Below are 25,658 nucleotides of genomic sequence, written 5' to 3' on the forward strand. Positions count from 1 at the left end.
CTGGTAAAGTTTAATGTGCAGGACATCCGTCTAACTGGAACTATCTGTTTGCTCTATTAATAAGAGACGTCTCGTCTCAGGCTACTTCAAAATAATTGTCTAAAAAATGGACCGATAAATGTCTAACTATAGTCCACGAAGATTAAGAAGATTTTTGCTCGGATTTTTATTGTTCAGAGACATAGAAGAAAATAGTTTTTATTTTTTCATTTCAAAATCGAAGCAGGTTACGAGAAAACTTAAAGAGGCAAAAAATTGTATTTTCAGTTGCCTAATGTTGCCTAAACTTACATAAATCTAGTAAACTATGGAGCCTCCGGAAGCAATACTTATTTCTAATTACATTTAAAAAAACCCGTTATTAGCTTAAATGAAAATGTTTAATTTTATCAAAATTACAAAAATGGATATTGAATAGTTAGTAATAAGCGAAATATTATATAAATAAAAAAATAAGTGTTTTCATGCAGTAACGAAAATTGTTTATTTGATTTTATCATTCCTGTGTCATGGTAATATATAATACGTGAGCCTTATTGAGACATAAAAATTCATGAGTACCTTGGTATTCATCTAATATTCACAAAAATTAAAAATATTGCCTATTGAACATGCCTATGTATTTTTAGTTGTTTATTGGTAGGTTCTTTTTCGGAGGTTTTTGAAGAAGTTTTTTTTTTTTAAATTAAATAATGATATGTAAATTATTCAGCAAGGTTTGTATCTGTAAAATATTTAAACAACAAGAACACCCCGTCTCCCACTTATGTAAAATTTGTCTCACTCATGTTTTCATTGAATTTACTGACGTCGCATATTATACCAAAGAAGCCTTATAAATTAAAAATAATTTCTAGTGTATTTTGTATACGCGTTAAAATACTTGAGCAAACGATGCAGCCGACTTTCCTATATTTTTATTTCTTTATCTTCTATCTGCAGACGAGGGATAATAATTAGCCTTCAGTGCCTATCACGTTCGCGTAACATCGTCCTTTGCATATTGCGCCAAGGAATGCTAAAATAGATGTAAACGAAAAAATATTTTAACGTCTCCTTTTCTCGACCGCATCGCCGGCGAAATATATTATCTCAACATCACCCCCAGACAAACACAAAAACATCCCGTCTGCGTATTTTTTTTTCCTTTTATTTCGTAAAACAACGCCAGACCTTTTGCTAAATTAAAAAAATGAGACAACTGACACGGGTTCGTTGTTTTTCCCTTTTAAACCCGGTTAACGGACGTTCAATGGGAAGCAGAACAAATTTGGTTAATACTCCAAATACAAATTTAGGTCTTGTTCGCTGCGCGCTTTGTCTTGAACTTTGTTGACTTTCCGAAGTAGGTTTGAGTTACATTAGTTATAAAATGCGCTTTTACAAAACGTTGAAAGCGTTCAATTAGAGAGCGACCGCGAGTTTACAATCTAATCCATTAACTCGTTGCTTGGCTTCTCCCGTTATTTGTGTGCGCTAAAGTGTTACCCTTCGATTTTCGAGTTAGAGCTCGTAATTGTAGACTTAGGGGGGGGGAAGTGTAGCCATCAATATTCGGTTGATTATTAGCGTAACGCGTGGCTGAAAACGCTGCTTCAATTTGTATTAATGTAACTCGAATACCTTCTGTTTTCTGTCGGAGAAGTACTTCGATCTGTCATGGGAAAATTGCTATCATCCTTAAGTCGACAGTCTTAGTTTTAACCATGAAGTGTTTAACAGCGCGCAGACTACGAGGAATTTAATTTATTAATTAACCGACTCAGAATACAATAGAGCTCGTATTCTAATTCAGTTCATACTTCTTATTCAATAAACACAAAACACAAACCGAATCCCAAGTGGAAGAGAGCTATCTGTCTTGTATCGATAGATTCTCGAATCTTTCTCTTACAGAAGGAAGTATCAGATGCAAGGCATTTCGGTCTTATGGAGTAAAATCTGGTGTCATGGTTCGTGACGATATGTTTACTATTTACGATACGATATCTTTAATATTTACAAACCTTCAGGATTCCGCCTGCATCGGTTGTTGATGAATGGAACTTGCTGATGTTAACCAAAACTGATATCGCATTTTACTGTTCCTTGAGAATAGTTGATATTTTTCGTCCGATCTATCCAACATATTATTTTGCGCATATACTAGGAATGCTGTAAACTCGATCTCAAACGGGATTTTGTCGTTAACGAATCCATGTTGTTATATTTTTTAAGAACTTTTCAATGTAAGGAAAGACCTCCGAAGGTGCCTTTCGACGCATTACCTTTGGAAGGTTGTGGTGAAGTTTATTCTGTGATGCAACGCTTAATATCTCTAATGTCGAAATTATTAGAGAGAAGAGTAAATATAATTTCTGCGTTCATTGACTCGGGTTGAAATAGTTTTAACAGAGAGTTGATAACCGATCATTTTTGGGCGGATGGTGATGTGACAATGCATTGTATGCGTAGGTTTTCTGTAAACAAAATGACCCAATGTTAGATGGGAGATTATTATTAGTTTTGGTTAGTCTGTAAAGTATCATCCACGTAGACTTTATATACATGGAATGGCCCGAGGTTGGGTTTGGTTTTCGATTAATAAGAATGTCTAGAACGATTAGAGGGATGGTATATTCTGATTCGATAATAAATTTGATGTTCGGTGTGTGAAGCATTAAAGACACTCCTGGCAAATGGCAAAAATATCATCTACATATCTTTTCGATAGTTTTAGGTTTTCATGAAACTTTCAAAATGTTCCAGGATATTTGTAAAGACAGGAGAACGGGAAAATACTTAAATACGTACAGCGCTCTGAAGGAGCCAGCTGCATGTTGAGCAAAATATCATCAAAACAGTATGGAATTACTGATCGCATAAGTGTAATTTATTAAATGTTTCTTCCGCTGGAGAGGGTTATGGAATTGCTCTCTTGTAAAGCCAAGTTAAGGCAATTATTTTTCGACCATATTTGAAGCGAACTATTATTTTGTTTATATAAATATGAATGATAAATCAATTGAGTTAGTTAAAATAATTCCTGTAACTTTGTTCGTGCTGCCATCTGTCGTTGAGTCACGAACCTTTGGTTGGGAATCTGCAGGTTTGACATCTGCGGATCTCCTCTGATGACGGGACGTAGAATTATGAAATCGCTTTCACTATGCATAAGTATAGTGCAACATTTTTCACTTTCTTGTTGTAATTTTGAAAATAAAACATCAATTTAGTTCCCGGTGGGACACCCTGTATAGGCTCGTCGTCCTGACTCCAGCACTCCGCCTCGCGCTCCCCTTTAAAGTGCTAACCCTGCCAGGAAGTGCCGCACCTGGAGAAGCCACCGTGTAAGTGTAGAATTGACAATAAAGTCTGGATGCTTTTAAAACCCAGTTTTAATCGAGAGCTTCGCTGCGACGTTACGCACCCCCAAATTGCCAAATAAACCTCAAAATTTGCGAAGAAAAATATATTTTTTATTCACTATCTAATATTGTTTTATTAATATCTATAGCACGCTTTAATCGATTAAATTCACAGGATCAATTAGATTTGAGCTATAATCTGTCGTTTGGCTTTTTGCGTTTTAGTATTAATTATTCAATAAACCCAATTAACTTTCTTCGTGTATTTTTCTTTAGAAAATGTTTTTAATAAAGGGTTACTTTTTCAAACCAAACAAACCAAACTTTAAAAAACATTTTATTAACATTCCTGATAAACTGATTTAAATTTTACATTTTCTTCCTATGTTTTACTTTGTGGGCTATTCGCATTTTCTAAAGTCACCCCTCATGATCATATAGGAACAAGACAAGAAAATAAACATTAACAATAACGTATATTCGAAGGTTAAGGTCCAAAAAGCAATCAAATATGCCGTCCGGCTGCAATAGACTCCCTTGGCCGGCTCGTAGTTCGGTTGATACTCCTTATATACGACATAGGTACCTGTAAAACGACCTAAAATCATATGATTTTAATCGAATTTGCAAATTACCTAAACCGTGCCACGCGACGCAAATCACAACTAAAACGATAGTTGCGTAGAAACACCATTTGTGTTCGAATTTGCTTAGAAACTTTGCCAGCGCTCCCAAGAACCCTACGAGCAGATTATATTTCGAATTCGCAATCTCAATCGGTACGACTTTCGTACCTGCTAGTATTAGGTAAACGGGTATGAGCACGTTCAAAGGGCAATTGTTGATGCTAACCCATCCGACGGTGAATTCGGAGAAGAATATTGCGTAAAGAAACACCAAAGAACCATTTATACCAGCTGCAATAATCCCAAGAGCTTTTTATGAACTCATAATCAAATTAAGTGGAGGATTAAGAAGGAACGCAGTTAACAACGAATTTGTCAATTGACTTTGCTATGTTTCAGTATATTTGCCACAAAAAGGCTCAGTTTTTCTCTCGTGCCTTTTCCAAAATTTTTAAACGAAACGATTCACATTAACTTTATCATATATTATTACATCATTTTCATACATTCGTTTCGGATGGAGTAACTAGACCACATAAAGCCATAAAAATTATGTGAACGTCGGGAATTTCGCATCAAAGCCAAAGCCTTTAGAAGATGACATTTTTATATTAAATGTAAAGTTGGCACCAGATAAACTGGCCTACGTATATTCGATTATTTTTGAGGGAACCGTATATCAACACATCAATATTTCAAGAAGTTTCAATTGCCAGTTCTTAAACCGCTTTTCTTCCACCGTTTTTGTTTTATTTATTCATTTTAGAGACAATGAGATGCTACATATTGACATTTCTCACAATCAAGAGGAAATTCGTGTTTTCGTTATGGCTATACGAGGCGTGTTCAAGAAGTAAGGTGCTTTTGTAATCGGGCGGATCACATACATTCGATTTATGTTGGGACACATGTCCCATCACACACATCTATTCAATTTCAGCTAGTTTGGACGTTAACTTTTTTTTGTAAAAAAAAAATGGAACGAAGGATTTGCATAAAATTTTGTGTAAAAAATGGAATCCAGTGCTGTGAAACACTTGAAATATTGCCAATGACTTTCAAAAAGGTGGTGACGAATGATGGGTATATGGTTATGAGTTCGAAACCAAAGCCCAGTCGTCCCAATGGAAGAATCTCGAATCGCCAATACCGAAAAAAACACGGCAAGTTCGATCAAATGTCCAAGGTTTTGCTTACGGTTTTCTTTGATTATCGTGACCTAGTGAATCAAGAGTTCTTACTACGGTTTTCGAGAAGCAATAAGAAGAAAACGTCCGGAATTATGGGATAACGATTGACACAAAACCGCAATCATGCCTTAGCCACCATATTCACCGGATATGTTAATTGTTAATGTCTGGGAATTCAGCTAGATGGATAAACTTTGAATGGCATATCAAATTAATTCCAACATAAATGGAAATAGGCATTTCCATAAGTCAAACTCTCAAACGCCAATTTGTCTCTTCTCTACGTGCGAATGTTTGGGGTTTTTGCTTTATCTCTTCAATCATTAAAAACGACTTTTGCTTTGATCCGGAAACGCGAACTTAATACGTTTTCCTTTTGCTCAAATCTCTCCGCCGCGCGGTTTTACTCGAACAACTTACGAGGTGGCCTTTCTTTAACTTTTTCCTCGAAAAAATGATTGTTGTTTTCCTCGCCGCTTGATATCGTCGTCGCAATCTCCTGCTTCTCGACGTCGCCGGATGCGGATGAAGTTTCGGCGGTGGTTTTTTCCGCGGCCATCGTTTCTTTGCAACTCGGCGTAGAACTTCAACCGGAAAGTTTCGGTAAGGGAATTTTTTTCGGGCGAACTCGATATGTTAGCATGTCGCACAACGGTCCCGAAAATACTATTATTAAACTCGCCGTTGCGGAAGGCGCATCGCCGTGCAATATTTTTAGCGAACTGCGCGTAATAAATTCCGAAGACGGTTCGATTTATTTTTAATTACAGTTTAGACGCGTTGAACGTGCGGAGTTCGGGATCAATTTTGTCACGCGTTTCTTCCTTCTCTCATTTGACGGCTATAAATTATAGAACTGCCGAAATTATATATTGCGGTTATTAATTTTTCTGACGACGTGGAGTAATAAAATGCGAAAGTGCGATAGTAGCACTTATATTTTGCAACACGATGGGTAAACGGCATTAAACCTATTTATCTCGTACCGATCGGTTCCTCTATTGTTGTCTCATGTGTAAATTAGACAAGGAGAGCGTATCCCACTTAAGAACTAGATTGAAACAGAAAAAAAATCGCGCTACGCGAATGTAATTAGTCAAGCGGAAAATAAAACCAAAAAGTTCTTGGAATTGGTTCGCAAGAAATTAAAGAAACAAAAATTAATTGAAAAAAAAAATTATTTTACTAACTAAAAGGAGGTGATTGTTGCAATTTTCTTCTCAAGCGTTCGATACATTAAACTCCGCCTTTCTAAAAAGACTAGACCTTAGAATTGAAGTAAGAATAAACCGTATAAAGTCGTGTATAACGCGGATTGAGATTGTGGTCAAAATTGATAATTTTTTATTTGATCCTTTTAGTGATGATCCCGAAACCCCAAAGGGGACCCTTTATTATTTAAAGCAAATTGCCCTAACTATCTAGATGACGTAAAACAATGTGAATATTTCGACGATACAAATATCTTAATCCCGGGGAAAACTTATGACGAAATCAATAGAAAAATTAAAAAAGCTATTCAAAAATTTCAGACCTACTTTATAAAAAAACCCTGTATATTAATTTATTTTTCTATCTTATCATTGAAATCTACTTTAAAACCCTCTTCTATTTTAAATGTGTACTACCTATCAGTAAACTCAATAACCTCTTACAATATCAGAAATTTTAACCCTGACAGATATTTATTTACTTAAAACTATTAATTTAAATACTTAAAAAAAAATGAAATGAAAATACCTTCCAGTTATAAAAATTTAGTAACAACTGCTATAAAAAAATCACCTTTTAATTCCGAGCAAGCTTCATGCTGAAACTAGAGACGTGGAGCAAAAGATATTCAAAAAATGTTTAAAATCTTTACTCACAACAAATGTTTTTTATAATCGATCTTTTTACGAAAATCATATGAATAATAGATAAAAAAAAAGTTTGTATTCCATGACACAATTTGACCCTTTGTTTATTTTTTTCAAAAAAACTTCCACAGTGGTTGAGGGATTTTTAGATAAGTGGTAAATTTGGTTTTGACCTTATAGATCGTTAGAACTTTTGATATGTGGTCAGTGATGTTTTGAATGTAAGGAACAACAGCACTGGCAAGTGTGGGATTACTTTCGGCCTCATTGCTATTGGAAGTTTGGTCGAAACAGGCCTAGTTCATCCTAATCCAGACTCGGTAGGAACGAAGAAACGCCACTAATGTAAGGACATGCCCACCATGGCCTATGTCCACATTAATTAATCGACATTTAAGCTTAAGAAGAATAAGTTTTGGATATTAGTAAACCATCGGTACGTCGAATTCTAAAAGACCACTATCTGCACCGTTATCATATCGAATTCCTTCGGGCTCTTTCAGAAACTGATTTGATAGGAGATTAGACTACTGTAATTCGCCGAATTCTATGATATGAATTTTTGGTCGACAGAATACTCATTGGTAAAGTGAATCATCAAACGCGGTGGAGTGTGTGAACTTCTGGCGTGATGTTTTGGGTGAATTATAGGACCATTTTTATTTAATGGTAAAGTGAATGGTCAGATTTATTAGAATTTTGTTAAGAAACGCCGATGCGGCTGCAACACGATGGATGTCCAGCTCACTTTTCTCACAAAGTTAGGAATTTTTTAGAACAAACTTATCTAAACCGTTGGATATTAAGGGACAGTTTGTTGCCGTGGTCTGCCAGATCTCCAGACCTTCTTGTCCTGGATTTTTACCTTTGGGGTAGATTAACAGATTTTGTTGATCAAATTGCTATAGTTCTTCGTATTAGAAATGCTGTTAGAATGCTATTTTTTATGCCAAATATCGAGAAGAGTTATTAGGGATTTTTGTAAGAATCAAATGTCGAATTAAGGACCACCCAAATCTAACTACTCGAAATATCGCAGGTGCCTAGCGTAAGCCCTACGTTGAGTCATTCTTATGGACCAATTAAATGCATGCAGCCGAGCTGCATCAAATTGTAACTACTTTTAGGCGATAAGTTGCTGCGACTTGGTAATTGTTGTAATTGCTTGAAAACATATGATTCGGACCTAATAAAAGTAGGTTAGAAAAATTAATTTTTAATAAACATGTAATTTCTTCGTATTTTATGAGCTATATTAGGTAATTTTTCGAGAGATATTTAGTAACTGGAGGTTACTTCTTTTAGAAGTTGGAGTCTACAACCTTGTTTTTATTTGCAACTGGAAAAGGTGGTAAATCGCAGCTTTACATTGCAGCAACTTTTCGGACTTTGGAGATATCTATTCTCACTCGGGTACGGCTCGTACCAATCGGTTTTTTTATTTTATCTCATTAATGCGAAGGTAGTATACAAGACAGGATAAATTTTTTTAAATATATTTATTGAAAGTAATTGGGTAAAAAACATTTTACAAAAAAAATGCGCGTAAAAAATTAAACTCTTGCATTATATAAAGAATACAATGCATTATTCGTATAAAAATTGTGTTTGGTATGACACTCCTAAATGCCGAACAAGTTAAGCGAGGCACCTAACTTAAACCCTATTTCAGTCTACGAACGGTTCATATAATTAAAAAATCCCGATTTTTTTGTCACAAAGCCGTTTCGAGCGAATTCTTTGTGTGTAAATAGCATTTTTCTAGCAAAATATTTGTAATTAAGCTTATTTTTGACGATAAACAGCTGACTTAGGTTTCGATTAAATTCCACCTGAATATTTTTGAAAAAAAAATTACACTGCTATTCTTCTATTCCTTATTATACTTACAATTAAATAAGTTCGTTGATGGTTTCTTAAAATTTCGCAACTAGTAGTAATTTTTTGCTTTCGCCAGTGACGTCCACAAAGGCACGGAATAAAAACCTTTTTTTTTGTTCTAAAATAACTTCAACACCATATAGATCAAAATTAAGTATTGCCACCTTATTAATTGTGTCTAACAGTGAATATATAATTAAAGTATTTATCATTTTTAGAAAAAAAAATACTATTTTGAAAACATATAATGTAAACTTATAATATATCCAATTGTCCTGTTATCATGGGTTATTTGCCCTCCTAACGAAACGCGGAAAAATCTCTTTTTTTTTCACGACTTACCGTTCAAAATGAAGTGTCAAAATGTTACAATAAAATTGTTTCGCATTTGTTTTTAACGCGATTTACCGGCACCCTACGTCAGCGTAATGCCGGCCGGACCAATTAATTCGAATAACAAACTGCCGTCCATTGCGAATAACAGGCGAAACACCTCATTGTTTTTCGACGACCGCGCGGGCACACGAAAGGATCATTTTTAATCCATCAGGCTCCGCTAATTCTGCTCGGTGGTCGCGCCATGTTCTTTATTCTCCTGAGGACCACCCTGCATATGAGCCTGGGCTTCCGGGTCTCTGTTGTCCGATTCAGTTCGTTTAACGAAAAATATGCATCCGAGGAAACAGAAAAATCCGAGCAGAATGGCCAATAACAAAGCGTACAGGACGGCCAAGTAAATAAATGCGAACATGTAGACGGTTTTTTGGCAGTAGCGGCTGCTGCCCTCGTAGAAACTCGGTTTGTACACTTTGAACACCCAATACGAACCTGAAACGGTGGAGACAAACGTAAATATTGATTTTGTTAAGTTTATGTTTATGTTTAGGTATGATCCGGGTCAAAGAAAGTTTTATTTGAGGCCGACGAAGCTTGTCGTTGCTTATTGACTTGCTTTCTACAAAGGTTAAATTTGTGCAGGACAGATAATGGAAAAGATACGACATTAAAATGGGTCGGAAATTGGTCTTGTAATTGAGAATGTTAAATAGACTCTTAGGGGCGCTGTACATATTCTAACTGAATCCCAAATATTAAATATTATGTTCTCGTTTAGTGGATTCTTTGCTTTGTCATGCATATTAATGCACAAGAAATTACGCATTTTCAATATCTTTGTAAAACAAATCCATAAATCAACTGACAATAAGGCTAATTTTACAACAAATATCATAAATAACAATAGATCAACAATAATAATACTGCTGAAATAGGCAAAACACAAAAATTATAATTATAATATTATAATTAGAGCACTAAATTTGACAAAGCTAATCTGAATTTAACAAAAGCACAAAAATATAACTTACATAAATTCCATTAATAGTTTCTTTTTAAAATTTTGTTTAAATGGTCTGGATGGAGCAAGCTTATCTCGGGGTATCGGTTTAGCAACTTAGCAGACACACAAAAAAATTAATTCTGAGACATAGCTTTGGGCATTTTTGGTATCTCATGAAGATTGTTGAAACGTGTACGACGATTATGGACAGTACTCCGATGTTAAGCCAGCGTAATTCTTTCAGCTTTTAACTAACACGGTCTTTCAGTTTTAGAATGAATATGAAACGAATACATGAGTTTAGTGTTCAAATCCCAACAGGGACCAGATACAAACAATAATTGTTTTAACTCTCTGTTAAGAATATGTTTGTTATTGTATAAGTGCCTTAATATATAATAACCATTTTGTGTAATTTTAGCAAAATAAGTCCTGAACCTTAATTTATTATCAAAAATAACACCCAAGTTTTTGATTCAAATGTTAAGCATTTTACTAGCCCAATCTTTAAAAGATCCGAAGTAAATAAAAATAAAAACTTATTTGGATTTAATATTGGCCCATTATTATGTGAATATATTGCAATCATTTCTAAACTTCTATTTAACTTCTTTATTACTTAAAATATAATGTGATGTGAGTATTGATGAATTTTAATTTTAAATCTACTACATAATGCCCTTATATTAATATACGAATACATTACATTTTTATTATTAGATATTATCTAGTTCAAGTTCGAAATTAACGGATAAACAGTTGCGCTTTTTGATAGAAATTTTCAAAGACGACATTGAAAATTTTAATGCACACTGTTTCAAGAATCGAGATAAACTGCCGAACACATGCCAAGACGATTACGATTAAATAGAGTCTAATGACCTAATAGTAATTTAATATTATTTTTGCATATCAGATAATAACACTTGGTCGTGAAAAATACTGTACTTTATCATCATTTTAATGGCTTGAACTAAGTGGTTGTGAGATATTTTTACTATGACCGTAACTACCTTATGTATATCGATAACTAGATAAATTATTTTATGCTGATGCTAATAAACATTTTTTAAAATGGCAAATTCTTGTATTGTCAGCAATGTACTCGGTAACATATATATTACGGTATTGCGTATTGCCAAAATATTAGATAATCCGTTTAATCTGTTGTTTTATAAATAAATAACTCATTTATTTTTAAATAAATAAAATATTTTGAGGCTATAGCGAAAATTGTTAATTTTAATTGTTCATTTGTATGACGTGATATATTCGCGCATATTATTTAGATACACATTTTTTTTAAGAAGTAAGATTATTATAAATTATATATTTTACAAATATTGGAAGAAAATATAAAAATTATATTTCAGTAAGAAATAAATCCGTAAATCGACAAGAAACAAAAACAAAAAGACCTCCCATTTTATCATTTATATAAATAAACAAGGCAAAAACAACAATCCCCATTTCTAGCCTTCATTTTCTATGGTAAAATGTATGTCACCGTTCTTTCACGTAAGTGCCAAGTTCATTGTCAAAATTTAACAGACACTCATTAACAAAACACTTTAGACAATTATCGCAAAAATATTCCAAAAGCCAAAATCATCGCTCAAAACGTGAACCGGACAAGCGAAACACGTGACACAGATTTGATATATAATTATTTTTGAGACCTGAACTTTGGGTTTGGCTGGCTGCATATAGATAGATAGAATAGGGAATTGTCGACGATAGTACAGATAAAGAGACAAATCTTTCGCAGATGGTTGGGAGCAGTAAAAGTGTTTTATGTAGCAAGTTTTGTTTTTCATACAACTATACCATTCCGATATATGAATGACAATGATTTATAAAGATCTTTTTACGCCTACTTTCTGTTAGATTTTTGTTCTACTTAATTCTTTTATATATATAATATAATAAGTTTAGGTGGTTCGGAGCATATGAAGACAAAACATTGAAGATATCTATCAGATTTTATTGGCTTAACCCGTAACAAACGCATAAACTCCATAATTCAGGGTAGAAAAGAACTAACTAAACCAAATGTAATTTTGGTTTGGACGGACAACTTTAAACACACACAGTAAACTTCATTAGGTTGTTGGCGAGGGATAAATCGCTAGGGAAGTCCGGAGAATATCCGGGGGAATAGAATAGGTGCACTGTTTAAAGTAGCACGATCCTGAACCTGACAAGCGGAAAATATTAGGAAGAATAGACCAATACGATCTCCAGAAGCGTACTTATTGTTTTTTTTTATGAACGGAAATTTGGAACAAATTCATTCCAAATGAAGTGTGAAGTTTGAAGAAAAAATTTTTCTTGTGTATTTTTTGCAGTAATTATAAAATACGTACGGTGCTTTTTCAAAACAATTTTTTAATTATATTTTAGAATTCTGCATCAAATTTCTCCCATAATCATGTCTTGTCATGTCACCTCTTACTTTTTAAGAGCAAAAGATTAAAAAACAGAAAGTAGCTAGGACCAGCAAAGTTCATAAATCATTAAAATGAAACTCAAACAATTGAAATTTTTATTTTTATTGGGTATGAAAATAAAACGAGAACTCAAAAAGTTTATAATTTGTTTAACGGAAGATCTACACTGAGAGAAAATTTACAAAATCAGGGCATGTCAAAGAAATTATTTTCTAATAGATGTGAAAACCCTTCCAAAACATTACTCAAGACATTTTCTATTCTAAATTATAAATCGTTTAATATTTGTGTTTTTTCCTTATACTCTTTTTATTATAAATATCCCCAACGAAACAAATTTATGACATGTAGCGGTTTCTATGTTTCTATTTGCGGCTGTGAGTTGTATTATAAGTTGATAGAGGGCGCCCCACGATTAAACGATTATCGTATCGAGCTACAGCCGGTACAGCCCGATCAGAAGTGAGTTGTGTACGGGTAAAGTCTGTTTTGACTAACTGATACGAATTAAGGAAAATCCCGGGCAAGCTGTAAGAATGAAATATTGCCGAACAGGTCCGTACTTTGCTTAGAATTTCATTATATGGAGTTTTGTTAGGAAAGATACTAACAATATTTATTTATTTATGTATGTATTTATGTTTAAATCTAAAATAAAATTACAAATTATTTTTATTACCTACTTAAATGTCAGCGTCGCTTCTTTTTTACCTCACTCAAATGGGATTATTCACAATTTTGCATACACTAGACTCGCACATATTTCGCATAATTCGCACACGATTCAACATACGCTGTATTACACACGAAATAAGAATGACTACTAATAAACTTAAACTAAGTAGTATACCAAACCAGAGAATATTAAACACAGGAAGGTATAAAATTATTTTCTATTACGGACCACAATTTTGCCTGAATTTAAATTCCAAAACTTTAGGTAATAATCTTGTTGCATTGTATGTTGATGACCACCCTTGGATAATCCCATTCAAAAGCAATTGGTCACTTTTTTATATCTATGAACAGACCATATCGCACCCAATAGTGCTTATTTTTCTAGATCTTGTGTAATTTGAGATATTTTTCATATCGAGAGAACCCGAAACTTATTTTCTTTTGTTAAGGAATAATCTCAATCCGTTTCATTGTAAACCAAATAGAGTTTCCCAACGCTGGCTGCGAGTTTTCGTGCGTCTCCCTCAAAAAACGGATCGACACCGTTTCGCTGCAATACTTACCGAAAATTAAGAAAACTGTTTCGGCCGTGTATAATGACGATTCCACAAATTGAATAGTAAAGTGGGGCATCAGTTTTTCCCGAATAAAGCTCACGGATTTTGAAAATAAACCAATTCCGCCTACAACAAAAATAATATGAGTATAAAGAACAGCAAAAGAGTATAAATCGCCCAAGTAAACAAAGTTACGTCACCGCTCGGCTAGGGCGATGTGCTCAGGTCATCTACTTGACCTCCGTCGCAATTGTTAAGTTAAAAATATTGCTCTGTGATCGGTCCCTGTGTCACGGTAATTTTTAACTTGTTCTGAAATATTAGCTTGCGCTTTACATGTAGAAATAAATTTTATATTAAACAAATCAACTAATTTACCTATAGAGAAGTGACACGGAAAATTAACCACGCCCATGCCGTTGCTAATAGCCCTGTAGATAAAGGCTCCATGACGCAGCGGTGTTTAACTTACTGCCTCAAAATAAACATTACACAGAAGCGACATATGCGTAACGAATTTCTGACGTCACGTTTGAGTTACGCTACGTTTGCACTGGACACAAATTTAGAAGAATCACACGGAGATTAAATTTTCTTATCTTAAGTCTATGTAAATATCTAATTACAAGTACTAGGTTAGCTTATGTGCATTTTCTGTATGGTGTTTATTTTAGGGTATAAATGGAGTCTCTTCCTCTACATACCAGTGGCGATTAAGAATAACGGAATGTTCTCGTTCACAGGACAATTGTGAACGCCAATAATTCCGATCACAAACATGGCGATATAGAAGATTAAAGAGATGAGCAGCGTTATCCTTACGCCAGCTGGAAAAGAAAGAAAATTATGTAACATTTATTAGACCGCTTACCCACTATAGGCTGGCGTTTTATAATGGTTACGGTAGTAAGATTAGCGAACAATTCCTACTAAATATGTTCATGATTTTTTAAGGCTGAACTCACGAAAACCCACTAGTATTCTATCCAGATTAAAAACTTGTTTTACAATAAGTTTAAAAATTACCACATTGAAAGCAGGCAGATTTCGGGATTTAGTCTCGACAATTTTATTTACTAAAACCATAGTTCCTCTAATGTCTATTCCTTGGTAAGTTTTGGTCAGGTTCTCTGCTGAACCCCTAATGGCGTGCTTAATAGATTTTTACTACAGATTAAACTAAGCATATAATAACCAGGAAAATATGGATTTAAACTTATCGTAAAAGAAATACTTTGGTAATTGCTATAATGTGATATCGTAAAAGAAATACTTTGGTAATTGCTATAATGTGATATTGAACCAAAGAGTAACGTTATTTACAAGATATACGGGAAGAATATCACGTAAAAACTAACTACGATCGAAGAACTGTCTAAGTTAAATGAGAAAATCGATAGGGATATATAGATCGTCTATTTCAACCCTCCCAAATTATTTCCTGAAGTGAGATGTAATTAATTCTCTTATTTCCATACACGACGCATTTATAAATATAAAACACGTATACTTCTATATTTGTTTTGAAACACATTGCGTCTTTTAACTACAAAATTTTAATAAAAATAAAGATATGATGTTGCGAACGAACGCAATATAAAATATATAATGTGTTCTTGGTTATGATTTAAATTATTAAGGTATTGTTATAAACTAACCAAAAGGATGCAATGGCTCAGGCTCATCAGTCTCATCTCTCACTTGCCTAAAATATATCTAAAAATGTATGTAGCCTTGCAATTCTATTACAAAAATGTCGATCCCAACATTATATGTTAATTGACCTTGAAATCTGAAAACAAGGATCTATGAGTTGATAACGAAGGCTAGCTTCAAAAATTGCTGAATAGACTTACAGACAGAAACCAATAAGCACTGAATATCAATGTTCGCTAGAAGAATATAAACGTTAAATAATGAAGTGATACAAGAGGAAACTAAATTCAAGTACCTTAGGTGTTGGATTGTAGAAATTAAAGCCAAAATGATGTAATTCTTTAATACTTGAGATTTAACTTTAAATACTAGCTACCTGTGTGGTAAAGTGCTACATTTATATTCTGTATTATTACATATTACTCTGAATCCTGAGAGTGGAAAAGAAAATTGGAAGCCGTTGAAATGTGGATATTTCGTCATATGCTAAGAATGTCGTGGACAAAGCATGTAGCGAATGAATAGTGCCTACTGCAGCTGCTAATCAAAGGTAAAATTGCAGATGAATGAATCATATCCGAGAATTTCGAGAATACACTGGAATAGACATGCGCTACTCCGAAGAATGTGCTTCGATGAGAAGTGGCAAATAAGGAAAAAGAAAAAGGAACATGGAGATCGGAGTCATGATACTTTCCGCAATTTTTCAATTCACATGTTGTCCATTATGCAGTAGATGCAAGTGCGACGGTGCCGTTGTAGCAAAAAAATGTTTTTTTTGACAGGCTCTTGGAATTTCGCCATTCGGTACGGCATTTATTTCTGCAATTTTCCAAATTAGGCAACCGTTAACAGCTAATCACAGATTTGTGGTTAAAACGTATCGTTAAAATTACGCATTATCATCATGCTGCGCTATAGATTACCTATTCATTTATTGTATTGCCCCTTGTCACGAACATTGCTTTACGACAAAACAAAAACTGGATGCACAAAAATAATGGCGATGCCCGTTGGCCCGCGAGCTCGGCAATTTTTCACGCTTAATATGGCCCTGCAAACGTGCAACAAAACTCGAGCGATTGTTAAAACCGGATTTATTATTTGCATTTAGCTTAAATTTCATGTATAATTTCGACCAGTTTAATTAAATTACCGAATGCCGTCAAAATATGAAGCCAGTTTATAAAAAAATATATATGAAATTACTGACAAAGTGATAAACAATACTGCCGGCTATTTCTAAATATGTTGATAAAAATGCCCACCATCCCTCTTCAAATTTAACACCGTGTGTGTTAAAAACCAAGACCCTAGTTTATATGAACTTTTATCTCTATTTTGGGTCACAGATTACGTGGTTAAAATATTAACGTCTAATTTTGGACACCCTGTATATATAAAAAAGACTTAGGAAGAAAACTAAATACGCCACTGGATCCTACGTAAAAAACTTTTTCGTAAAATTGCCAATTTTCAAAATTATCCTGTATCTAAAAACCCAAGATAACTGACATCTCCCTTTGTGCCACATTTCGTTTCAAAAAGTAGTCCTGAGTTACGAAAGCCGCAACAAGTCAACATTCTTTATTATTGAGGGAGGCAGTACAACCATAAAAATATCGATCTATTTCTATTTCGACAAAATTTTGCCGCTAAACATATTAATTGTGGAAAAACTGGTTTGTGGTATTTGAAAATGTTAAAATTCATGAACTTTCCAAGAATTTCGAGCAACGTAGCAATAAGCCGAGGTAAAACAATACACATCAAATTATCGTTGATTTGAGATGTTTACAATCGTGAGTCACGGTACACGCCGATAAACAATTGCGAAAACTGCCGCGACCTTCGGCGTTCCAACATCAAAACGTTCGATTCGCAACAAAACTCACGCAAAAACTTTTCTTTGATTTTGGCCAATCCCGTCTTGGCTCGGTCAGACGCTGCTGATGTTACGGCGGCACCGTCGTCATTTCGACCCGGTAGTTGGCTCTCGTTTTCGGACATTTTTTTTTCAATTCAACATAAATGGCCGATCGTCACGTAAGCACATCAAATCGTCGACTAGATGCGGAGCTGCTGCAATCGTTCGACTCTACCGGTTGCCTGACATCCGTTAAAAATGTGTTCGAGGCGCTAATAAGAGAAATTAACTGCAGGAGGCGGCACGGTTCCCGCTTGGAATGTAAAAATACATACGTCGTTGAGTTAAGGTTATTTTTGTTGTCCTTGTTTGCGTCGGCTTGTTTAAGGCATCTATTTTAGTCGGAGGTGGTCTAGTTTATTCGTCGGACGCGTTAGCTTTGTTCTATATAGACATAATTAAGTCAATTATTTAACATAATATATATAATAACATTCAATGTCCTATTAGAAGTTCGGGAGAGCTAAATAGTTTTTTTTGTACTTATGAAATATTTAACGCACCTGCAGCGTTGCCAATTTATCTTAGAACATTAGAAATTAAAATGGCCCAAATTATAAATAACTTTTGTCAACATTTTTCTATGCCGATGTCCCAAATAGCACAAGGACGTCCGTAAAAAGTCCTCGCGATATCTGACGGGACATAGCGTATGTCCTGTTTCAGCTAAGGGACATCCTTAAGACGTCTCAAGGATATACGATGTTACTAATTGGAACGTCCACAGTATATCACATACGTATGTCCGTAGGATGTTTGTTAGAACACACTAAGGAAATCCAGTTATACTAGTTGAGACATCGTTAGTATATCCGACTGCGAGGACATTAGATATACCTAGATAATTTTTCAAAGAAACTTCCACAGACTACTGTAATACAAAACTTCTGGATCCCTCCTGCGTCGGTTTTTGCTGAGTCGAAATTGCGTCCTTGCGCCACGTATTATCCCAAAAGAGGAAATCATTTCAAATGTCGAGTCTGTCCTAAACAAACTGTCATCTCAAACAGCTAACGAGATTCGATCTGAAACCGCAAAAATCCTTAAAAAATCAAAACCTCCTAAATCCAATATTGCAAAGCCTGAACGCATCGACCTAAAATCTCTAAAATCCAATCCAGACATCGTAATCCTAAAAGCAGATAAAGGAAATGCTACGGTAGTCATGGACACAAATGAATATCAGGAAAAGATTCAAGATATTCTTACAGACGGATCATATCGTCAACTTAAAAAAGATCCTACGTTATCTATGGATCGCAACCTTAAATCTGTTATTAAGGCTTCTTCTCTACCACACTCTTAAAAAATCTGTTACCCCTCACGACTCTAAAATTCCTCGTCTCTAAGGACTCCCAAAGATTCACAAACCAGGATTACCCCTTCGACCTATTGTCAGCACCATCCAACATATTCTCTGGCAAAATATCTAGCTTCCTTATTATAACCCCTTACAGGGAAAACTGACAGTTTCGTATTTAATTCCTTTCACTTCATTGAACAATTAAAAAGCATTACATTAGATACACAAGATATTCTAGTTAGTTTCGACGTAGAATCCCTCTTTACCAAAGTTCCTATTCCTGAAACTCTCGACATCATTTCAGATGTATTAAAATCCGAAGTCATCGCAAATATAAGCCTTTGAGAAGAAAGCTCTCGACACCTTCCATCTAAAACCAAAATTATGGAAACGCTACGTCGATGATACTTTTGTTATTTGGCCTCCTGATCAAGAAACCATAGTAGATTTTCTTAGACATTTATACTCGATACACCCTAACATACGTTTTACCATTGAGTTGGAAGCTAAGTTCCATTCTTAGATATTCTTATCAATAGACAATCAGACCTAACATTGGGTCACCTACGGACACAGACCGATACCTAAATCCATGGTCACATCACCATCAGGCCCACAAATCATCGGTTATCAACTCTCTTGTGTACAGAGCCGTAAAACTATCTCAGCCCGAATCACTGAAAACAGAATTAAAACACCTTACCTCTTCTCTTCTCTCTAATAATTTCCACATTAAAGATATTAAGCGTTCCATCAAAAAATACCCTTCACTACAACTTTCCGACAGCACACAAAATACTCAAAATTGACGCCAAGGCGCCGTATGGCGAACGACGAGACGGAAGAGGAGCCGACGAGACTCGAGCGGGTCCGGCACGGCACGACCGCGAGTAGTTCGTCATTGATTGCAGCCGAACAGTGTTGTCAAATGGGATCTTATAAATAAATATATTATTTTTCCGTTTATGGGTTTTTTCACTTAGATGAATCCGTATTTTCTGTGGTATTTTTATTAAAATAGCGTGTCTTGTCTCGTTCGTGCCCAAAAATAATAAAAACAAGTTGATTTTGACGGCTTTTTTTAGGACTTGCCAACACTGATGTCATAGAATTTCTGAAAAAAAATTAGTATTATTCTCAACGCAACCCTTCCCTATAGTTAACTTTACCGTTAAGAAATTCATTAATTTATACAAAATCCAAATTTCGAATATTCATATGCATCTTTCCATTTTTGCATTGATTTTCCGTGCGATTGTCGATGTCAAATAGCAAGGTCCAGTCTATCTAGGTAAATAATTTATAAGACATATTTTTTCCTGAATTTTTAACACGAGAGACGGTTGCTTTTTTTATTGATTTTATTGATAAACTATTGAACATCTCAACTGTAATGTCAAATGAGTTTATACCGTTACTAATTTTTTGTGAGAATTGACAATTTTCGGTACAACCTGTATGACACCTTCAGGTCATTGAAATAAAGGTCATATTTGATGTGACTCTAGCATACAGTGGGCACATGATATTTGCCATTGTTGCTTGGAGATTTGTTTGCATTCATCTGCGGAGCAACCTAGCCTTCAGTTAAAATGTCATAATTTCTTAGAAAGATAATTAATGTAGCCATATTGATTTCTTATATGTTCATTAAACCTATCTTGTTTACTTTGCTAGTAAAAAAAGCAACCATTCTTCTAATTTTCAGTTTGAAATAGTTAGGAAGTCTTTAAAAGACACAATCTATTATCGGTTGTCGGCATATATACTTTGAATCTACTAATTTACATCCAGAAACACTCAAAAAAAATAAATAAACAGGACTTTGATATTCATCAATTTAATATCAGAAACCAAAAAAGTGGACATAAAGGAAGTCTCAACTTCGAGCGAATTTAAACATAGGTTAAACGTGTTGCATACTATACTTTTTCTACAACCATTACTTTCTGGGTACATTTTTGCAACAAGAAGGGAGTGAAAAAAAAAGGTTTTTGGGCCTTTAAGAGAATAAATACAGGCGTTAAACTCAGTCTATATAGTATACGAAATGACTGGCGTTTATTTTTGTGTGTTAGTCAAATTTTTTTATTGTAAAAATGTTTCCTGTCTTTGTTTATGATCTATTACTATCCAATTTGATTGATTTGAATTTACGGTTATCTAATAAAATGAGTAGTGATTTGGTCGTTCCAATGTAATCTATCAAATCTAATAAATTATTCTTGCGATTTAGATGGAATTTTTAATGTTGTCATTAACACCAAAAAGATAAAAGATTAACAATAATGCAACACTCATATTTCTCCATATTCCCAAAATTCTCCCAATAAAATCTACGTTTAAATGCATCATCTAAAAATTACCCACAGTTTAATATATTTTGTAATTTCTGAAATGCCCAAATTTTTAATTATATTTTTATTTTTATTTTTTTAATTATTTATTCTTATCTCATCTTTATTTTATCCTTGCTTTCCTATGTTCTCTGGGGTATTTCATTATTTGATGGCATAAAATGGCAGACCTGTTTTGCAGCGACCAGGACTATATTTCCATTTATATCAAATCGAGGCATAACGCGTAAAACAAACATATGCCCCATAACGATATTTTTTTAGAGGTGATCCTCTAATGAAGATTATAATTGCGTAATAACGACATTTGAATATCAAATTTTAAATACATGAATAATTAATTATTCATAAACAAACAGAATTTCTAATGAGGGCAAACATTTAAACATGAAATTGTGTGGGTAAATTTTAAATATTTATCTAATTTTACCTGCTTTGGGATGAGAATGTATACGAATAAAATATTCCAAGCATCATTAATTTGTTATCAACGGATGATATTAACTGAAGAATATTTGGCCGATATCACCTTCAGTCGCGATTTTAGTGGACATTTTCCTTTTTTGCGGGTTCCACGTTAATAAAGGCGAGGTCGTTGCTTGAGGCATTACGGAAAATTGGAAATTTCTGCGTTTGCTACTGGCAGTGTTCCTACCTTCATCAGGCAAACTAAGAGATATTATGTAAACTAAATTAATTTTACACCCCGTGGTTAACTTGAAATTCCTTAGTCGGAAAGGTACCTCTATATAGGTGTCTAATTTATTGTTACCTCGATATTAAATTCAACCTAGTTACGTTTCGCAATCATCAATTTATATTTTAACTAACCAAAACTAAATTACAAGTTTGCCTCTCACTGAAGTAAAACTTATTTTACCCAGCTTTTAAGAATACGACAGAACTAGGCATATATATATATATATATATATATATATATATATATATATATATATATATATATATATATATATATATATATATATATATATATATATATATATATATATATATATATATATATATATATATATATATATATATATATATATATATATATATATATATATATATATATATATATATATATATATATATATTCTCACGTATTGATTCACGGATGGAAAAATGTGATGACACTATATTCCGGGATATCATCCGTTCGCTCGTTGAACTCCGACTGGAATCCTGCATCCGGCTGGAATCCTGCAAATCCTGCATCCGACTGGAATCCTGCAGACGTTTCGCCAAAATCTCACTTGGCATCTTCAATGCTCGCGCTCCGAAAACACTTCGAACACTGATTCCAGCCGGATGCAGGATTCCAGTCGGAGTTCAACGAGCGAACGGATGATATCCCGGAATATAGTGTCATCATATATATATATATATATATATATATATATATATATATATATATATATATATATATATATATATATATATATATATATATATATATATATATATATATATATATATATATATATATATATATATATATATATATATATATATGATGACACTATATTCCGGGATATCATCCGTTCGCTCGTTGAACTCCGACTGGAATCCTGCATCCGACTGGAATCCTGCAAATCTTGCATCCGACTGGAATCCTGCAGACGTTTCGCCAAAATCTCACTTGGCATCTTCAATGCTCGCGCTCCGAAAACACTTCGAACACTAGTGTTCGAAGTGTTTTCGGAGCGCGAGCATTGAAGATGCCAAGTGAGATTTTGGCGAAACGTCTGCAGGATTCCAGTCGGATGCAAGATTTGCAGGATTCCAGTCGGATGCAGGATTCCAGTCGGAGTTCAACGAGCGAACGGATGATATCCCGGAATATAGTGTCATCACATTTTTCCATCCGTGAATCAATACGTGAGAATATATATATATATATATATATATATATATATATATACTATAGGTATATGCAAGCACTATAACACTGGGATACTCTTTTATTTACTATTGAAGTTTAGGAAAAGTAATGAAGGATTTCAGGTGCTTCTGTAAGTACTACAAGCTTCACCCAAGATTGAAGGTTTCATCAGGTAGACTAAAATATGACAAAAACATTCTGTTACATTTTATATTATATTTAAGTTTATTTAAGTTATATTTAAAAATACGATTATTAGTGATGTTATTATTTTTACTTATTTTTATTAATATTTATTTAGAACATAAACTGCACATTCTGTAAGCAGCACAAAATTAATAGCTTTACTAATAATACTTTTTTTTTAAGTTGATCAATTAATTAAAAGCATATAGGATTCAACACTTAGTAGTAACTATTTATTATTAGACTAACTAACCAAAAGTCTTATATATACCATTTACAACTAATTTTTATTTTTGCCAAAATGAATCAATACGATGCATAACCAGCTAATCGTCAAAACTGGCAACGTCGCAGAACCTAACCTAAACTCTGGTGGGAATATTCAGACTCATCGCTTTGTTGTAATGGTTGGTGTAATCCCACAAAGAAACGGTCGAAGATGCGTCGAATATCGGTGGGCACTGTTGCTAAGAAGGTATGGCATATAAGCAAATAGCCGAGTTGATATCATTTGCTTAGTTGCTGATCTAGCACACGTAGCTGCACGCGCCGAGTCTATCTCTGTACCTCAGCGGTTATGGATGCAAAAAATAAGTTGGGTTATGTTTATGTTAAATGTGTATAGAGGCAGTTTTTTCAGAATTGATTTAAACTTTACACTACTTGGGCAAACACGACAACACTAAGATACTACTTTATTTACTATTGAAGGTTAGAGGAAGGAATCGTCAAAACTGGCAACTTTGCAAACTCGCGAAACGTAACCCATAATCCCACAAAGAAACGAACGAAAATGAGTCCAATATTGATGGACACCGTTGCTAACAAGGTATGTATCAATAGCACTTAAAGTGACAGCTATAATATTGCTCTCGAAGAAGGCAGAGTGATAACCAACCAATTTATTTATCGTCAGACAATTATTAAATAATCAATAATCAAAAATATCTGCTTAGTTGCTGATCTAGCACTAATTCTGTCCCGTTGCTCAGCGGTTATGGATGCGAAACAAAAGTTGGGTTACGTTTATTTCAATTCTGTAGAGGGGCAACTTTTCCAGTGTTATTGCAGGTAGTACCAGACAGAAAATTAATGTCAATAGTCAGTTCATATTCGAACAATATTTTTTGAACAGAAGATGTGATTCTATATTTTATGTAATGTATAATATAACTTTCGCCATCCTATGATAATAGTATATTATGCAACAAGTGCGGTAAAATATAAATCTAAATACCACGACCTCAGGATATAAATAAACTTTTTTACTCATATTGCTCACATTTTGCTGTACAAATTTATTGTTAACCTAAATTAACCAACCCACCGACATTCTGAACAACAGCATCTGAAGCACAATACATTCATTAATTAAGACAAAGTGCGGATGACACCACAGCCGATATAAATCTGGGATCTCGATAACCCGTAGGTTTACCAACTACACGAACTACGGTGAATAACGAAAGTTTTTAGAAGCAGAATAATGGGATGTGTAATTGAAGTAGTACACAATAGGAGCACGCTCCCCGACTCGAACACAATGGCCTCTGATGTCAAAAAATGTCCCGAACGGCATATGAAAACTTCATAATATGTACTCACTTTGCATAAATCTCATTCCTGTGGGAATACTCGCCTAGATATTTTCCGAAACAGATCCGGATTTCAACCACACCCGACAGTTGCATTCGCAAGAGACAACGAAAGATTTTACACTATACAGTGTGTCCTACTTAAGAAGTGTAGAACCCTTGTAAATTCTTTGTTTATGGTTCGATTTTGATAATTTTTTTGTTGGATAGGTCTCTGAAAAATGCACTAAAACCTTGTTTTGCTTATTACTTAAAGTCATGGCTGAAACTATTTAATAAAATGGAGGGAAGAGAGAAATACTATTAAGGATTTTTTTAAAAATAAATGGGCAACGAATTCTTATTCAGAAATACATAGAATCCAACTATACTAAATTCATACTAAATGTTTCAATGCAGGATATTTGAAATATTTATTTATTTATTTTTTCAAAAATTCTCCCTAATAGTGCTTCTCTCTCTTTTGTCAAATAGTTTCGGTTGGCCACGACTAAGTTGAAGCAATAAACAAAACAAGACCTATCTAACAAAAAATACTCAAAATCGAACGATAAACAAACATTTTACAAGGGTGTAGAGTTCATAAGTTGGACACACTGTATATGACTTTAAAATTCCTATTATCTGATCATCATCAACACTTTTGTTTACTAATTTATGAATTATACAACAAATTATGCCGCGCCATTTTGGCAAAGAAAAAAATATATTCCAGTTCCATGGAAATTTATTGATCAATTGCGAAATTATCTTAATTGCAAAGTACAAGAACAAGTCATGAAAGAAGAAACGAAAGACAGAGGAAATGTTTTTACCAAA

General features: G+C 34.0%; 3 protein-coding genes across 6 annotated transcripts in view; 1 reads left to right on the forward strand and 2 right to left on the reverse strand.

The window, feature by feature from the left end:
- Positions 1–25,658, forward strand: part of LOC132696556 (pseudouridylate synthase RPUSD2-like) — a 378,541-nt gene that overhangs the window by 310,409 nt on the left and 42,474 nt on the right. Inside the window, exons 1-2 of one of the 4 annotated variants that reach the window (XM_060661447.1) lie at positions 23,602–23,719; positions 23,956–24,073. The exons of 2 other annotated variants lie outside the window; for them this stretch is intronic. In XM_060661447.1, coding sequence (XP_060517430.1) covers positions 23,649–23,719; positions 23,956–24,073 — 189 coding nt within the window. In that variant the 5' untranslated portion in view covers positions 23,602–23,648. Of the gene's footprint in view, positions 1–23,601; positions 23,720–23,884; positions 24,074–25,658 lie in introns of those variants that run through there. One more of the 4 variants, XM_060661449.1, reaches the window with a different exon arrangement.
- On the reverse strand, positions 3,688–5,941 carry LOC132696368 (transmembrane protein 272-like). Its single transcript, XM_060661153.1, has 4 exons — positions 5,584–5,941; positions 4,142–4,264; positions 3,983–4,087; positions 3,688–3,933 (listed from the first exon to the last, which is right to left on the reverse strand). Exons 1-4 carry the CDS (start codon positions 5,720–5,722, stop codon positions 3,749–3,751), a joined length of 552 nt encoding a protein of 183 aa, XP_060517136.1. The 5' UTR covers positions 5,723–5,941; the 3' UTR covers positions 3,688–3,748.
- Positions 8,515–17,700, reverse strand: LOC132696972 (transmembrane protein 272-like). Its single transcript, XM_060662184.1, has 4 exons — positions 17,479–17,700; positions 14,632–14,754; positions 13,934–14,053; positions 8,515–9,731 (listed from the first exon to the last, which is right to left on the reverse strand). The coding sequence occupies exons 1-4, from the start codon at positions 17,591–17,593 to the stop codon at positions 9,460–9,462; spliced, it is 630 nt and encodes a 209-aa protein (XP_060518167.1). The 5' UTR covers positions 17,594–17,700; the 3' UTR covers positions 8,515–9,459.

Source organism: Cylas formicarius, unplaced genomic scaffold, assembly GCF_029955315.1.
Source record: "Cylas formicarius isolate icCylForm1 unplaced genomic scaffold, icCylForm1.1 PGA_scaffold_1__22_contigs__length_36826433, whole genome shotgun sequence".
Lineage (NCBI taxonomy): Eukaryota > Metazoa > Arthropoda > Insecta > Coleoptera > Brentidae > Cylas > Cylas formicarius.

Excerpts from the sequence above, each read along its gene's own strand:
- LOC132696972 (XM_060662184.1), bottom strand. The coding sequence starts at position 17,593 with ATGTCCGAAAACGAGAGCCAACTACCGGGTCGAAATGACGACGGTGCC. Across the intron at positions 14,755-17,478 it reads AATCAAAGAAAAGTTTTTGC|CTGGCGTAAGGATAACGCTG; the intron begins GTGAGTTTTGTT and ends TTTCTTTTCCAG. Across the intron at positions 9,732-13,933 it reads AACAGTTTTCTTAATTTTCG|GTTCGTATTGGGTGTTCAAA; the intron begins GTAAGTATTGCA and ends CCACCGTTTCAG.
- LOC132696368 (XM_060661153.1), bottom strand. The coding sequence starts at position 5,722 with ATGGCCGCGGAAAAAACCACCGCCGAAACTTCATCCGCATCCGGCGAC. Across the intron at positions 4,265-5,583 it reads AGTTAAAGAAAGGCCACCTC|CTGGTATAAATGGTTCTTTG; the intron begins GTAAGTTGTTCG and ends GGATTATTGCAG. Across the intron at positions 3,934-3,982 it reads CGTCGCGTGGCACGGTTTAG|GTACCTATGTCGTATATAAG; the intron begins GTAATTTGCAAA and ends GTCGTTTTACAG.